Source organism: Nerophis ophidion, linkage group LG29, assembly GCF_033978795.1.
Source record: "Nerophis ophidion isolate RoL-2023_Sa linkage group LG29, RoL_Noph_v1.0, whole genome shotgun sequence".
In the NCBI taxonomy this organism is placed as follows: domain Eukaryota; kingdom Metazoa; phylum Chordata; class Actinopteri; order Syngnathiformes; family Syngnathidae; genus Nerophis; species Nerophis ophidion.
The window spans coordinates 17,367,548-17,384,196 of NC_084639.1; the positions used below are offsets into that span (position 1 = coordinate 17,367,548).

The following is a 16,649-nucleotide window of genomic DNA, read 5'->3' on the forward strand; positions in this document are numbered from 1 at the left end:
CTCAGAAAAATGTCACTAATTTACAAGAACAACAAAAAAAGGGAAATATTGTGATAAAAGTCAGAATTTTCTATGACAAATGTCACCATTTTGCATTAAAAAGTCTTTAATTTCGTATAAAAAAGAAATAATTTTAGGAGAAAATTCCAGGAACAGATTATTCCCAATTTTGTGAGAAAAAAGTTAACGCTTTTTGAGAAAAATACTTTAATTTTGTAATTGGATTTTAATCTTCATTATTTACTTCAAGTTATTACAGCATATTGTAATAACTTGTATATAATAATAATAATAAAATCTATATTTATAATAATAAAATATTAATAAAATAAAATCTAATAATAAAAATAATAATAAATCTCTGTATACATATTTATTTACTTATTTTTTTTATTAATTTTGGCCAAAAGGGGTGCATTTCAATTTCTTACACACACTTGTTATTTCATATGTTGACCAGAGGGGGAACACTTCAAATGTTTAAGTCAAACTTTTACAAGAAAAACTGAACATTTGTGCAATATTATGATAAAAGTTGGAATTTTATTCAATAACAGTCGCAATTTTACAAGAAAAGCTTAAAATGTTGGCAATTTTATGAAAAGAGTCTCCATTTAATTCGGCAAAAGTCACAATTTTATAAGAAAACTTTGAAATGTTGGCAATACTAAAATATTCATGGAAATTTTACTTGGTAAAAAGACCAAAAAAAGTCATAATTTTACTCAAAAAATGTCACAATTTTATAAAAACAAAAAAAAAAATGGGCAATATTATGATAAAAGTCTGAATTTTATATGACAAATGTCAGAATTTTGTATTAAAAAGTCCTAATTTACATAAAAAGAAAAAATGTTACGAGAAAATATTGCAATATTACAGAAACAGAAAGAATAGGAGAAATTGTTCCCAATTTTATGAGAAAAAAGTCGACACGTGAGTAAAAGACTGCTTACATTTAAAAAAATATATATTTTTTGTTTGTAATTGGTTATTAATCAGTTAGAGGAAGCTGTCTCTGCCATCGCCATGGTAACAAGACAACATTGTGGACAGCGAGAGGAAGCTGTCTCTGCCATCGCCATGGTAACAAGACAACATTGTGGACAGCGAGAGGAAGCAAGGAAACACCGGCTGTGTTTGTGTTGCTAAAAGCGGCCGCAATACACCGCTTCCCGACTAGATCTTTCTTCTTTGACGTCTCCATTATCAATTGAATAAATTGCAAAAGATTCAGCAACACAGATGTCCAAAATACTGTGGAATTATGCGATTAAAGCAGACGACTAATATCTGGGATCGGGATGGAACAAAATGTCCACTGCGTGGTCGCTAGTAGTGGCTTTCAGTAGGCCTTTAAATCAACAAAAAAAATCCTGACTTTGGAGCAATGTTCACGGACTCTAGTGTTTTTCTCTCTATTAGATGCAATGTTTGTTCCTGGCAAAAAAAACAAGGCGAGTTGGTAGCTTGGTGTGAGTTTAGTTAGCACAGCTACCTTCGACAGGTAAATGCTGACCTTCTGGCCCGAACATGACGGAGGAGGCCGGGTGGGGGTGATGGAGTAAACCTGGCATTTAAGACTGGACTGAGAAAACATTGGAATGACAACCGTGACCGAGCTTGCTGAAAAGGAGCCGAGTGAGACGTCACAGATTTCACGCTCACTGACATGTCCGTCTTGTAAAAACTGTAAAAAAAATCTCAAATAACAAGGATTTTATTTTATTTTTTTAACAACAGTCTTTCTTTCCGTTGTCGTTTGCAAAAAAAATGGGCGCTGCAAAATTCAACACCATCCGATTAACTGTGGAAAGCAGGGTTTCCAGGACATGTAATTGACCGTGGCAAAATACAAGCCTCCGCAACCTACATGTTTATTTTTTTCTACATGAAAACAAATGTAAGTAATATAACGTATGAATAGATGTTTATATATCGTGTAATGCAAATCTCTAGTTTTTATGGTTCTACTTGAAAAATGTGTTTAAAATGCTAACGTTGTGCATCAAGTACCTAAATATAACTGGAGTATACCTACAAAATTATTAAAGAAAAAAATATATATATGTTAGCATGCTAATAGGTAGCATTCGTCATGTAACAAAATATTCAATGCGGAGATGTATACCTGCGAAATTTGTAAAAAGAATAGCATGCTAACGTTATGCATCAAGTACCAAAATATGACTGGAGTATACCAACAAAATTTGTTTGAAAAGAAAAACTTTGTTAGCATGCTAATAGGTAGCATTCGTCAAGTAACGAAATATTCAATGCAGAGGTGTACACCTGCAAAATTCTTAAAAAGAATAGCATGCTAATGTTATGCATCAAGTACCAAAATATAACTGGACTATGCCTACAAAGTTAGTAAAAAAAAAATTTAAAAAAACATGTTAGCATGCTAATAGGTAGCATTCGTCAAGTAACGAAATATTCAATGCAGAGGTGTACACCTGCAAAATGTGTAAAAAGGCTAGCATGCCAACGTTATGCATCAAGTACCAAAATATGACCGGAGTATACCTACAAAATTTGTTTGAAGAAAAAAAACTTTGTTCGCATGCTAATAGATCGTATTCGTCAAGCAACAAAATATTTGATGCGGGGGTGTATACCTGCAAGATTCGTAAAATGGCTAACATGCTAACGTTTGCATCAAATACCAAAATATGACTGGAGTATACCCACAAAATTAGTTTGAAAAGAAAAACTTTGTTAGCATGCTAATAAGTAGCATTTGTCAAGTAAAAAAATATTCAATGCGGAGGTGTATACCTGCAAAATTCGTAAAAAGGCTAGCATGCTAATATTAGACTGCTAATGATTTTGCCGTGAGCTGTTAAATGTGCCACAGGCCACACTTTGGACACCCTTGTGCTAAATGAACTAAAAGAGCTAGCATGCTAAAATACGTCAAGAACCAAGATATATTACGGAGGTATGTAGTTGAAAAATGTGCTAGCATGCTAACCAAAAAGGTGCCCAAAAATAACTGAGGAGTATACCTAAAACATTTGTTTAAAAACAAAAACTATGTTAGCATGCTAATAAGTAGCATTCGTCAAGTAAAAAAATATTCAATGCGGAGGTGTATACCTGCAAAATTCGTAAACAGGCTAGCATGCTAACGTTTGCATCAAGTGCCAAAATGACTGGAGTATACCTACAAAATTAGTAAAAACAAAACTAAAGATATTAGCATGCTAATAAGTAGCTTTGGTCAAGTAACAAAATATTTCATGCATTAAAGTACCAAAATATAACTGGACTTAACCTACAAAATTTGTTTGAAAAGAAAAACTTTGTTAGCATGCTAATGGGTAGCATTCGTCAAGTAACAAAATATTCAATGCAGAGGTGTACACCTGCAAAATGTGTAAAAGGGCTAGCATGCCAACGTTATGCATCAAGTACCAAAATATGACTGGAGTATACCTACAAAATTCGTTTGAAAAGAAAAACTTTGATGGGTTAGGGTTAGGGCGAAAAAAATGAATAGAAAAACTAGCTAATTCGAATCTTTTTGAAAAAAATTAAAAAAGAATTTATGGAACATCATTAGTAATTTTTCCTGATTAAGATTCATTTTAGAACTGTGATGACATGTTTTAAATAGGTTAAAATCCAATCTGCACTTTGTTAGAATATATAACAAATTGGACCAAGCTATATTTCTAACAAAAACAAATCATTATTTCTTCTAGATTTTCCAAAACAAAAATTTTAAAAGAAACTCAAAAGACTTTGAAATAAGATTTAAATTTGATTCTACAGATTTTCTAGATTTGCCAGAATTTTGGGGGGGAATTTTAATCATAATAAGTTTGAAGAAACAATTTCACAAATATTCTACGTTGAAAAAAAAAGAAGCTAAAATTAAGAATTAAATTAAAATGTATTTATTTTTATTTACAATTAAAAAAAATAAAATACTTGAATATTGATTTAAATTGTCTGGAAAGAAGAGGAAGGAATTTAAAAGGTAAAAAGGTATATGTGTTTAAAAATCCTAAAATCATTTTTAAAGTTGTATTTTTTTCTCTAAAATTGTCTTTCTGAAAGTTATAAGAAGCAAAGTAAAAAAATAAATGAATTTATTTAAACAAGTGAAGACCAAGTCTTTAAAATATTTTCTTGGATTTTCAAATTCTATTTGAGTTTTGTCTCTCTTAGAATTAAAAATGTCCAGCAAAGCGAGACCAGCTTGCTAGTAAATAAATACAATTTAAAAAATAGAGGCAGCTCACTGGTAAGTGCTGCTATTTGAGGTATTTTTAGGTTTTTGTTTCATGTCTCTAGGTCATTCCTAACAGAAGTTACAAGCAGTTTTGCCTGGGTATATTCCTAGGGGGCGTTAGAGCGCTATTTTGATTTTTGGGGTTTGGTTTTTTATCAGATGGCAATTTTTGCCAGTTCTAATGTGTGTGTAAAATTTGGTGAGTTTTGAATTATGTTAAGGGGGTGAAATTATAGATCAGCGATTCTGGATGTTGTTGATAAATGGCTTTCGCTTGGCATAGTAGAGCTTAAACTTGCACTTTGAAGCATTTTAAGGGGGTCAAATTACAGCACATAGGTGCGGAATAAAGAAAGAAAGAATAATAATAATAATAATAATAATAATAATAATGATAAAACACAGCAGTTTCAATGAAACTAAATTAAAAACCAGCTTGCTAGTAAATAAATACCATTTAAAAAATAGAGGCAGCTCACTGATAAGTGCTGCTATTTGAGCTATTTTTAGAACAGGCCAGCGGGCGACTCATCTGGTCCTTACGGGCGACCCGGTGCCCGCCTTGGTGACCCCTGACCTACATCATTTAGCACGGGCTACTTCTTAGTACTCGAGCTATATTCAGCGTCTCTCTCCTACTTTTTCATTGTTTTTTTTAAAATCAGGTGTACCTAAAGAAGTGTCCCTCCCCCCCAGAGTTACAAAAAATAATTTCTTACCCGCTTCCTGGCAGACGGCCGCCAGGTCCGCCCCCACGTAGCCGTGAGCGGCGTCGGCCAGCTGCGTCAGCTCCTGCGCGGTGGCGGTGCACGGGATGGACGCCAGCCGCTTCCGCAGGATGTCGGCGCGCTCGGCGGGGTTGGGCACGCCCACCTGTGGGCGGAGCCAGAGCGAGGACGTTGGAGGACGAGCTGGCATTTGTACGTTCAATGAAAGTGGTGCTTGGAGGGCCCTGCAACTGAGGCACCTTATGCACTAAACCGGCCTTTAAACCCAGGAACACTATCCCTACCATCAAGCATGGTGGTTTTAGTATTATGCTCTGGGCCTGTTTTGCTACCAATGGAACTGCTGCTTTAAATGGGACAATGAAAAAGGAGGATTAGCTCCAAATTTAAGTTAGTTTGAGTCCTTTACACCAGTGTTTTCAACCACTGTGCCGCGGGCAAACTAGTGTGCCGTGAGATTACGCAATTTCACCTAATTCGCTTCCCCTTTGGTCCGGATGACACCATGTCGAATATTTCCAAAAGCAACTTGAAATGTGGACACGTCAGACCACAGAACACTTTTCCACGTTGCATCGGTCCATCTTAGATGATCTCGGGCCCAGAGAAGCCGGCGGCGTTTCTGGATGTTGTTGATAAATGGCTTTCGCTTTGCATAGTAGAGCTTTAACTTGCACTTACAGATGTAGCGACGAACTGTATTGCTGTGTTCAGGACAACCTACCTAAATCATAAGTCCGGAGATTGGGTCTTGGGCGCAATTGGACAATGACCCCAAACACACCACAAAGGTGGTAAAGGAAATGCTAAATCAGGCTAGAATGAAGGTTTTAGAATGGCCTTCCCAAAGTCCTGACTTAAAGGTGTGGACAATGCTGAAGAAACAAGTCCGTGTCAGGAAACCAACACATTTAGCTGAACTACAGCAATTTTGTTAAAAGGAGTGGTCAAACATTCCCAAAAAACACTCACAAGAAAGGATGGGGCGAGGTACACCCCTTTGTCCACAACTGCGTGAGCAAATAGTCAAACAGTTTAAGAACAACCTTTCTCAAAGTGACATTGCAAGAAATTTAGGGATTTCAACATCTACGCTCCATAACATCATCAAAAGGTTCAGAGAATCTGGAGAAATCACTCCACGTAAGCGGCATTGAATGACCGTGACCTTCCATCCCTCAGCAACCCTGTATCAAAAACCGACATCAATCTCTAAAGGATATCACCACATGGGCTCAGGAACGCTTCAGAAAACCACTGTCACTAAATACAGTTGGTCGCTACATCTGTAAGTGCAAGTTAAAGCTCTACTATGCAAAGCCAAAGTCTTTTATCAACAACATCCAGAATTGAAACAAACTTCTCTGGGCTCGAGATCATCTAAGCTAGACTGTTGCAAAGTGGAAAAGTGTTCTGTGGTCTGACGGGTCCACATTTCAAATTGTTTCTGGAAATATTTGACATGGTGTCATCCGGACCAAAGGGGACGTGAACCATCCAGACTGTTATAGGCGCAACGTGTAAAAGCCAGCATGTGTGATGGTATGGGGGTGTATTAGTGCCCAAGGCATGGGTAACTTACACATCTGTGAAGGCACCATTAATGCCATACAGGTTTTGGAACAACATATGTTGTCATGGACGCCCCTGCTTATTTCAGCAAGACAAGTGTTACAACAGCGTGGCTTGGTAAAAAAAAGAGTGCGGGTACTTTCCTGGCCCGCCTGCAGTCCAGACCTGTCTCCCATGGAAAATGTGTGGCGCATTATAAAGCGAAAAAGCGGAGACCCCGGACTGTTGAAGGACTGAAGCTCTACATAAAACAAAAAATGGGAAATAATTCCACGTTCAAAGCTTCAACAATTAGTTTCCTCAGTTCCCAAACGTTTATTGAGTGTTGTTAAAAGAAAAAGGTGATGTAACACAGTGGTGAACATGCCCTTTCCCAACTACTTTGGCACAAGTTGCAGCCATGAAATTCTGAGTTTGAACATGAAATATGTTGTCTTTGTAGCATATTCAACTGAATATGGCTTGAAAAGGATTTGCAAATCATTGTATTCTGTTTATATTTACATCTAACACAATTTCCCAACTCATATGGAAACAAGGTATGTAGAAAAGCGAGCTGAGTTAAAGGACAAGTTGTGTAATTTTGTGAAAGCATCGCAATGAAGTAGAGAAGAAATAAATGTCAGTCCACACCTCCAACTCCTTGTCGAAACGTCCCGGGCGCCTCAGGGCGGGGTCGAGGGCGTGGGGCCTGTTTGTGGCCCCCAGGACCAGCAGCTGTCCCGCGTGGCCCTCCTGTATGCACATGAGGCACGGTCAATGCTCGCCATCTTGGTCGCTATAGCAACAATACACTCACAAAAATACAGCACAAGGACTCAACAACATGATAATTATTCATTTACTAATTATTCCATTCAGAATATTACAAAATCCATCTAAAGGCCTACTGAAATGAGATGTTCTTATTTAAACGTGTCATACTTCATCATTTCCCCATATTGCCATATTTTTGCTGAAAGGATTTAGTAGAGAACATCGAGGATAAATTTTACAACTTTTGGTGGCTAATAAAAAAGCCTTGCCTGTACCGGAAGTAGCAGACGATGTGCGCGTGACGTCACGGGTTGTGGAGCTCCTCACATCTCAACATTGTTTACAATCATGGCCACCAGCAGCCAGAGCGATTCGGACCGAGAATGCCACGATTTCCCCATTAATGTGAGCGAGGATAAAAGACTCGTGGATGAGGAAAGTGAGAGTGAAGGACTAGAAGAAAAAAAAAAGACTATACAGTGGGAGCGATTCAGATCCATCCATCCATCCATTTTCTACCGCTTATTCCCTTTTGGGGTCGCGGGGGGCGCTGGCACCTATCTCAGCTACAATCGGGCGGAAGGCGGGGTACACCCTGGACAAGTCGCCACCTCATCGCAGGGCCAACACAGATAGACAGACAACATTCACACACTAGGGACCATTTAGTGTTGCCAATCAACCTATCCCCAGGTGCAGGTCTTTGGAGGTGGGAGGGGCCTATCCCCAGGTGCATGTCTTTGGAGGTGGGAGGAAGCTTGAGTACCCGGAGGGAACCCACGCAGTCACGGGGAGAACATGCAAACTCCACACAGAAAGATCCCGAGCCTGGATTTGAACCCAGGACTGCAGGAACTTCGTATTGTGAGGCAGACGCACTAACCCCTCTGCCACCGTGAAGCCAGCGATTCAGATGTTATTCGATAAATTTACTAGGATAATTCTGGAAGACCCCTTATCTGCTTATTGTGTTATTAGTGTTTTAATGAGATTATATGGTGCCTGAAAGTCCGATGGGTGTGGCCACGGGTGTGGTGACCGGCAGTGTCTCCGGTGGGAGGAGGTAATAGTCTGCAGCTGCAGGAGGACGCAAGCTACGCTCATGTCTACGGTAAGAGCCGACTTATTACCACAATTTTCTCACCAAAACCTGCCAGTTTCCATGTCCAATTGAGCGCTCTGTTCCATAGTAAAACTTCACCTTCGGGAATGTAAACAAGGAAACACCGGGTGTGTTTGTGTTGCTAAAGGCAACTGCAATAGACCGCTTCCCGCCTACATCTTTCTTCTTTGATGTCTCCATTATTAATTGAACAAATTGCAAAAGATTCAGCAACACAGATGTCCAGAATAATGTGGAATTATGGGATTTAAGCAGACTAGTTATAGTTGGGATCGGTGCTGGAACAAAATGTCCGCTACAATCCGTGACATCAAACGCACGCGTCATCATTCCACGACGTTTTCAACAGGATTCTTCGCGCAAAATTTTTAATTGTAATTTAGTAAACTAAAGCGGCCGTATTGGCATGTGTTGCAATGTTAATATTTCTTGGTAACTGAACAATGTGTTTCAAATGCTAGCACGCTAACATTAATATGCATTAAGTGCCAAAATAAGACTGAGGTGTATACCTCCAAAATTTGTAAAAACAAAAAAAAGATGTTAGCATGCTAACATGTAGCATTCGTCATTGTGCCGTGAGCTGTTGAATGCTAGCATGCTAATGTTGTTATACATCAAGTTTCAAAATATGACTGAGGTGTATACCTACATTTGTAAAAAAAAAAAACAATGTTAGCATGCTTACAGGTAGCATTCGTCATTGTGCTGAGCTGTTAAATGCTAACATGCTAACTTTATTATATATCAAGTACAATAATAAGATATTGCTACAAAATTGAAAAATAAAAAAAAAACAAATTATGTTAGCATGCTAACAGGTAGCATTTGTCATTGTGTCGTGAGCTGTTAAATGCTAGCATGCTAATGTTGTTATACATCAAGTACCAAAATATGACTGAGGTGTATATCTACATTTGTGTAAAAAAGAAAAAGAAAATGTTAGCATGCTAACAGGTAGCATTCGTCATTGTGCCGTGAGCTGTTAAATGCTAGCATGCTAATGTTATTATACATCAAGTACCAAAATATGACTGAGGTGTATACCTACATTTGTAAAAAAAAAATAAAAAAATAATGTTAGCATGCTAACAGGTAGCATTCGTTATTGTGCTGAGCTGTTGAAGGCTAGCATGCTAACTTTATTATACATCAAGTACAATAATAAGACTGAGGTGTATTGCTACAAAATTGGAAAAAAATAAATTAATAAAAAAAAAGATGTTAGCATGCTAAGAGGTAGCATTCGTCATTGTGCCGTGAGCTGTTAAATGCTAGCATGCTAATGTTGTTATACATCAAGTTTCAAAATATGACTGAGGTGTATACCTACATTTGTAAAAAAAAAAAAAAACTATGTTAGCATGCTAACAGGTACCATTTGTCATTGTGCCGTGAGCTGTTAAATGCTAGCATGCTTATGTTATTATACATCAAGTACAAAAATATGACTGAGGTGCATACCTACATTTGTAAAAATAAAAAAATAAAAACAATGTTAGCATGCTAACAGGTAGCATTCGTCATTGTGCCGTGAGCTGTTAAATGCTAGCATGCTAATGTTATTATACATTAAGTACCAAAATATGACTGAGGTGTATATCTACATTTGCAAAAAAAAAAAAAAAAATGTTAGCATAATAACAGGTAGCATTCATCATGGTGCTGTGAGCTGGTGAATGCTAGCATGCTAATGTTATTATACATCAAGTACCAAAATATGACTGAGGTGTATACCTACATTTGTAAAAAAAAAATTAAAAAATTAAAAAACAATGTTAGCATGCTAACAGGTAGCATTCGTTATTGTGCTGAGCTGTTGAATGCTAGCATGCTAACTTTATTATACATCAAGTACAATAATAAGACTGAGGTGTATTGCTACAAAATTGGAAAAAAATAAATTAATAAAAAAAACGATGTTAGCATGCTAACAGGTAACATTCGTCATTGGGCCGTGAGCTGTTAAATGCTAGCAAGCTAATGTTATTATACATCAAGTTTCAAAATATGACTGAGGTGTATACCTACATTTGTAAAAAAAACAAAAAAAAAACTATGTTAGCATGCTAACAGGTAGCATTCGTCATTGTGCCGTGAGCTGTTAAATGCTAGCAAGCTAATGTTATTATACATCAAGTACCAAAATATGACTGAGGTGTATACCTACATTTGTAAAAAATGAAAAAAAAAACTATGCTAGCATGCTAACAGGTAGCATTCGTCATTGTGCTGTGAGCTGGTGAATGCTAGCATGCTAACTTTATTATACATCAAGTACAATAATAAGATATTGCTACAAAATTGGAAATAAAAAAATAAAAAAAATAAACAATGTGAGCATGCTAACAGGTAGCATTCGTCATTGTGCTGTGAGCTGGTGAATGCTAGCATGCTAACTTTATTATACATCAAGTACAATAATAAGACTGAGGTGTATTGCTACAAAATTGGAAAAATAAATAAATAAAATAAAGAATGTTAGCATGCTAACAGGTAGCATTCGTCATTGTGCTGAGCTGTTGAATGCTAGCATGCTAACTTTATTATACATCAAGTACAATAATAAGACTGAGGTGTATTGCTACAAAATTGGAAAAAAATAAATTAATAAAAAAAACGATGTTAGCATGCTAACAGGCAACATTCGTCATTGGGCCGTGAGCTGTTAAATGCTAGCAAGCTAATGTTATTATACATCAAGTTTCAAAATATGACTGAGGTGTATACCTACATTTGTAAAAAAAAAAAAAAACAACTATGTTAGCATGCTAACAGGTAGCATTCGTCATTGTGCTGTGAGCTGTTAAATGCTAGCAAGCTAATGTTATTATACATCAAGTACCAAAATATGACTGAGGTGTATACCTACATTTGTAAAAAATGAAAAAAAAAACTATGTTAGCATGCTAACAGGTAGCATTCATCATTGTGCTGTGAGCTGGTGAATGCTAGCATGCTAACTTTATTATACATCAAGTACAATAATAAGATATTGCTACAAAATTGGAAATAAAAAAAAATAAATAAATAAACAATGTGAGCATGCTAACAGGTAGCATTCGTCATTGTGCCGTGAGCTGTTAAATGCTAGCATGCTAACTTAATTCTACATCAAGTACAATAAAAGGACTAAGGTGTATTGCTACAAAATTGGAAAAATAAATAAATAAAATAAACGATGTTAGCATGCTAACAGGTAGCATTCGTCAAATAACAAAATATTTGATGTGGAAGTGTATGCCTGCAAAAGTCGTAAAAAGGCTAACATGCTAATATTAGAATGCTAACAAATTTGCCGTGAGCTGCTAAATGCGCTGCAGGCCACACCTGTGCTAAATGAACTAAAAAAAAAGGTAGCATGCTAAAATTGCCAAAATGATTTCTAAATATGTGTCCTCAGAAAAGAGGACACATGCGAGAACAAGGAAATGGTGACCTCCAGGTGGTCATTACACCTGGCGACCACACGGGGGCGCAAGAGGAGGAGAAAGCAGTTTCTTACAGAACCGATGCCGTCCATCAGCGTCAGCAGAGAAGCCACCACTCGTTTCTCCACTTCGTTGTGGGCGCCATCTCGCTTGGGACACAAGGCGTCCAGCTCGTCTATGAAGATGATGGACGGCGTCCTGTCCACGTCAAACAATGATGTCACAAGTACACTACAATCATCATCATCACTTTCATTATTCTGCCACTTCCTGTCCTGCAGGAAGCGCCAGTTCAAAGCAGCAAAACATCATTGTGCACAGCAGCACCACCTGCAGGACAAACTCTGTCCCTGTCCCACCAAGTACAGTAAGTAGGACATGCAAATACAAAGTACTAATTAAGTGCAAATACAAAGTACTAATTAAGTACAGTAAGAAAGCATTAAAATGAGTAATTAAGAAACTATAAATAGAGTTGAGTGTAATAACAAAAACAGAACAGTAAGAAAGTTAAAAAGCCCAAATACTTTAAGAGTGTAAAAAAACCTGAATACAGTAAAAAAAATACGAATAAGAGTGAAAAAGAACAAAACAGTGTGAAAATATAAGTATTAAAAAGGTCAAAGTAAAAAGTGTAACAAACCAAATAGTACAGTAATAAAGTGTAAGAAAAAATGTGTACTATTTAGATGGTTTTCTTCAATATTGTACTTATTTATAATTTCTCATTGTACTATTTTGTTATTTTACACTCCCTACACTTATTTACTTTTTTACACTCAATGCATTTTTACACTTTGATATTTTATTATTTATTTTACACACTAACTGTATTATTTAGTTGTTTACACTTATACTATTTAGTGGTTTTTTTTTTATACATTCTTACTGTACTATTTTGTTTTGTTTTACACTTTCTTACTTTACTTTTTTTACACTCATTGCATTTTTACACTTTGATATTTTATTATTTATTTTACACACTAATTGTATTATTTAGTTATTTACACTTATACTATTTAGTTGGGTTTTTTATACATTCTTACTGTACTATTTTGTTTTCTTTTAGACTTTCTTACTGTACTTTTTTTTACACATTTTTCCTGTACTATTTTGTTTAGTTATGTGTACACATTCTTATTGTACTATTTGGCGTTTTTTTACATTTTCTTACTCCATTCTGTTTTTTTCTACACTTTCTGACTGTACTATTTTGTTTAGTATTTTTTACACATTGTTACTGTACTATTTTGTTTAAATATTTTTACACATTCTTACTGTACTATTTGGTTATTTACACTTACACTATTTAGTTGTTTTTTTTTATACATTCTTACTGTACTATTTAGTTTTGTTTTACACTTTCTTACTGTACTTTTTTTTACACATTTTTACTGTACTATTTTGTTTAGTTATGTGTACACATTCTTACTGTACTATTTTGCTGTTTTTTACACTTTCTTACTCCATTATTTAGTTTTTTTTTCTACACTTTCTGACTGTACTATTTTGTTTAGTGATTTTTACACATTGTTACTGTGCTATTTTGTTTAAATATTTTTACACATTCTTACTGTACTATTTTGTTTAGTTATGTTTACACATTCTTATTGTACTATTTTGCTGTTTTTTTACACTTTCTTACTCCATTATTTTTTTATTTTTTTTTTACACTTTTGACTGTACTATTTTGTTTAGTCATTTTTACACATTCTTACTGTACTATTTTGTTTAAATATTTTTAAACATTCTTACTGTACTGTTTGGTTTTGTAGTTGTTGTTTTTACACTTTCTTACAGTACTACTGTAGTTATTTTGACATATACTTACTCTATTATCTGGTGTGTTTTTTTCCCACTTTCCTACTGTACTATTTTTTTTTGTTTTTTACACTGTTACTTTCCTATTTTTTATATATTTTTTACACGTTCTTACTGCACTATTGTGTTTTTGTTTTACACTTTCTGACTGTACTATTTTGGGGTGTTTTTTCACACATTCTTACTATACTATTTAGTTTGTTTTAACACCCTTTACTGTACTATTTTGTTGTTGTTTTTTACACTTTCTTACTGCACTATTTTGTTTTTTTACACTTTATTACTGTACTATTTTGTTTAGTTATTTTTAAAGATTCTTACTATTTGTTGTGGGATTCTTTTTACACTTTCTTACTGTATATTTTGTTTGTTTTTTAAACTTTGTTACATTCCTATATTTTTATATAATTTTTTTACACGTTCCTACTGCAATATTTTGTTTAACACTTTTTGACTATACTATTTTGTTTTCTGTTTTTTACACTTCCTTCCTGTACTATTTTGTTTAGTATTTTTACACATTCTTATTGTACTATAATTTTTAACATTTTTTACTGTACACATTTTATTTTTTTAATATACTTAGTGTAATATTTTGTTTAGTTTTTTTCTGCACATTCTTACTCTGTTTTTTTTTAACTTTTTTGCTGTACAAATTAAAAACATGTTTTTACACATTCTTACTGTACTTTTTTTTTAAGTCCTGACTTAAACGTGTGGACAATGCTGAAGAAACAAGTCCATGTCAGAAAACCAACACAGTAAGCTGAACTGCACCAATTTTGTCAAAAGGAGTGGTCAAAAATTCAACGAGAAGCTTGTGGATGGCAACCAAAATAATAATAATAATAATAATAATAATTTAAAAATAAAAACACTATAATAAATTCATAAAAGAACCAAACTTCATGAATGTTTTTTGTGAGCAACAAATATGTGCTACAATCACTCTTTCACAAAAAAATAAGACTTGTATAAATGATTGGAAAGTCAAGACAGCCATGACATCATCTTCTTTACACCTGTATCTAAACTTTTGACCATGACTGTAAATCATTTTTGGGCCGTTTTAAATAAAATATATGCATAATAGCAAATAATGTGATGTCATATTGGCCACGCCCACAGGTATCATGGCAATCTCCGTATATAATGTTGTGGAGGGGGAGGGGGCGTGGTCTGCGGGCCTGCCGCGGAGCGAGGTGTGTAAGGACCGGCTTCGAAGTCAGCCAACGGCGGGTGAGTAGATTGCCCAGCTGGGACTTGTTATCTAATCTAACCCTCATTAGCAGCAGCCGGGCCGAGAGACGTTGTTGGGAGTTGGAGCCAAAGAGAGGCACACGCCCAGAGACGAACACATATTGCTGGAGGTGTTTATGGAAAATAAAAGACTTGATTCACACCCACAGATCTGTCGGCCAGGAGAAGCCACCCAAGTGTATATTATATCATATATTTATGAGCTTGTCCAACTGGAGAGAATTCCTGTACTTTTTCCAGGTACTATTCCATCATTTACCTGAGCGATGCTTCAGTGAATATTTGCCTCAGCGTTTCTTCCGTTTCTCCGTAGAACCTGCAAACCAAACATCTTTATTTCTGTGTTTGTGTGGAAGAAATATACAAACCCCGTTTCCATATGAGTTGGGAAATTGTGTTCGATGTAAATATAAACAGAATACAATGATTTGCAAATCCTTTTCAAGCCATATTCTGTTGAATATGCTACAGAATTTGATGCCAGCAACACGTGAAAAAGAAGTTGGGAAAGGTGGCAATAAATACTGGTAAAGTTGAGGAATGCTCATCAAACACTTATATGGAACATCTCATAGGTGTGCAGGCTAATTGGGAACAGGTGGGCGCCATGATTGGCTATAAAAGCAGCTTCCCAAAAAAAGCTAAGTAATTCATAAACAAGGATGGGGTGAGGGTCACCACTTTGTAAGCAAATTGTCAAACAGTTTTAGAACAACATTTCTCAACCAGCTATTGCAAGGAATGTAGGGATTTTACCATCTACGGTCCTTAAAATCATCAAAAGGTTCAGAGAATCTGGAGAAATTACTGCACGTAAGCCATGATATTACGGACTTTTGATCCCTCAGGCGGTACTGCATCAAAAACTGACATCAGTGTGTAAAGGACATCACCACATGAGCTCAGGGAAACTTCATAAAACCACTGTCAGTAACTACAGTTGGTCGCTACATCTGTAAACGCAAGTTAAAACTCTACTATGCAAAGCAAAACCCATTTATCAACAACACCCGGAAACCCCGCTGGCTTGGCTGGGCCCGAGCTCATCTAAGATGGACTGATGCAAAGTGGAAAAGTGTTCTGTGGTCTGACGAGTCCACATTTCAAATTATATTTGGAAACAGAGGACGTGGTGTCCTCCGGAACAAAGAGGAAAATAACCATTCGGATTGTTATAAGTGCAAAGTGTAAAAGCCAGCATGTGTGATGGTATGGGGGTGTATTAGTGCCCAAGGCATGGGTAACTTACACATCTGTGAAGGCACCATTAATGCTGAAAGGTCCATACAGGTTTTGCAGCAACATATGTTGTCATCCAAGCAACGTTATCATGGACGCCCCTGCTTATTTCAGCAAGACAAGTGTTACAACAGCGTGGCTTCGTAGCAAAAGAGTGCGGGTACTTTCCTGGCCCGCCTACAGTCCAGACCTGTCTCCCATGGAAAATGTGTGGCGCATTATGAAGCGTAAAATAGGACAGCGGAGACCCCGGACTGTTGAAGGACTGAAGCTCTACATAAAACAAGAATGGGAAAGAATTCCACTTTCAAAGCTTCAACAATTAGTTTCCTCAGTTCCCAAACCTTTACTGAGTGTTGTTAAAAGAAAAGGTGATGTAACACAGTGGTGAACATGCCCTTTCCCAACTACTTTGGCACGTGTTGCAGCCATGAAATTCTAAGTTAATTATTATTTGCAAAATAAAAAAAAGTTTA

The 16,649-nt window shown here is 36.1% G+C and overlaps 1 protein-coding gene across 1 annotated transcript in view; it reads right to left on the minus strand.

The window, feature by feature from the left end:
- The window catches only part of afg2a (AFG2 AAA ATPase homolog A), a 206,153-nt gene that overhangs the window by 172,963 nt on the left and 16,541 nt on the right, over positions 1 to 16,649 (minus strand). The window contains exons 7-10 of the mRNA XM_061891613.1: positions 15,194 to 15,250; positions 11,928 to 12,051; positions 7,177 to 7,278; positions 4,963 to 5,116 (exon numbers count right to left, since the gene is read on the minus strand). Of these exons, the coding sequence (XP_061747597.1) occupies positions 4,963 to 5,116; positions 7,177 to 7,278; positions 11,928 to 12,051; positions 15,194 to 15,250 (437 nt within the window). The remainder of the gene's footprint in view (positions 1 to 4,962; positions 5,117 to 7,176; positions 7,279 to 11,927; positions 12,052 to 15,193; positions 15,251 to 16,649) is intronic.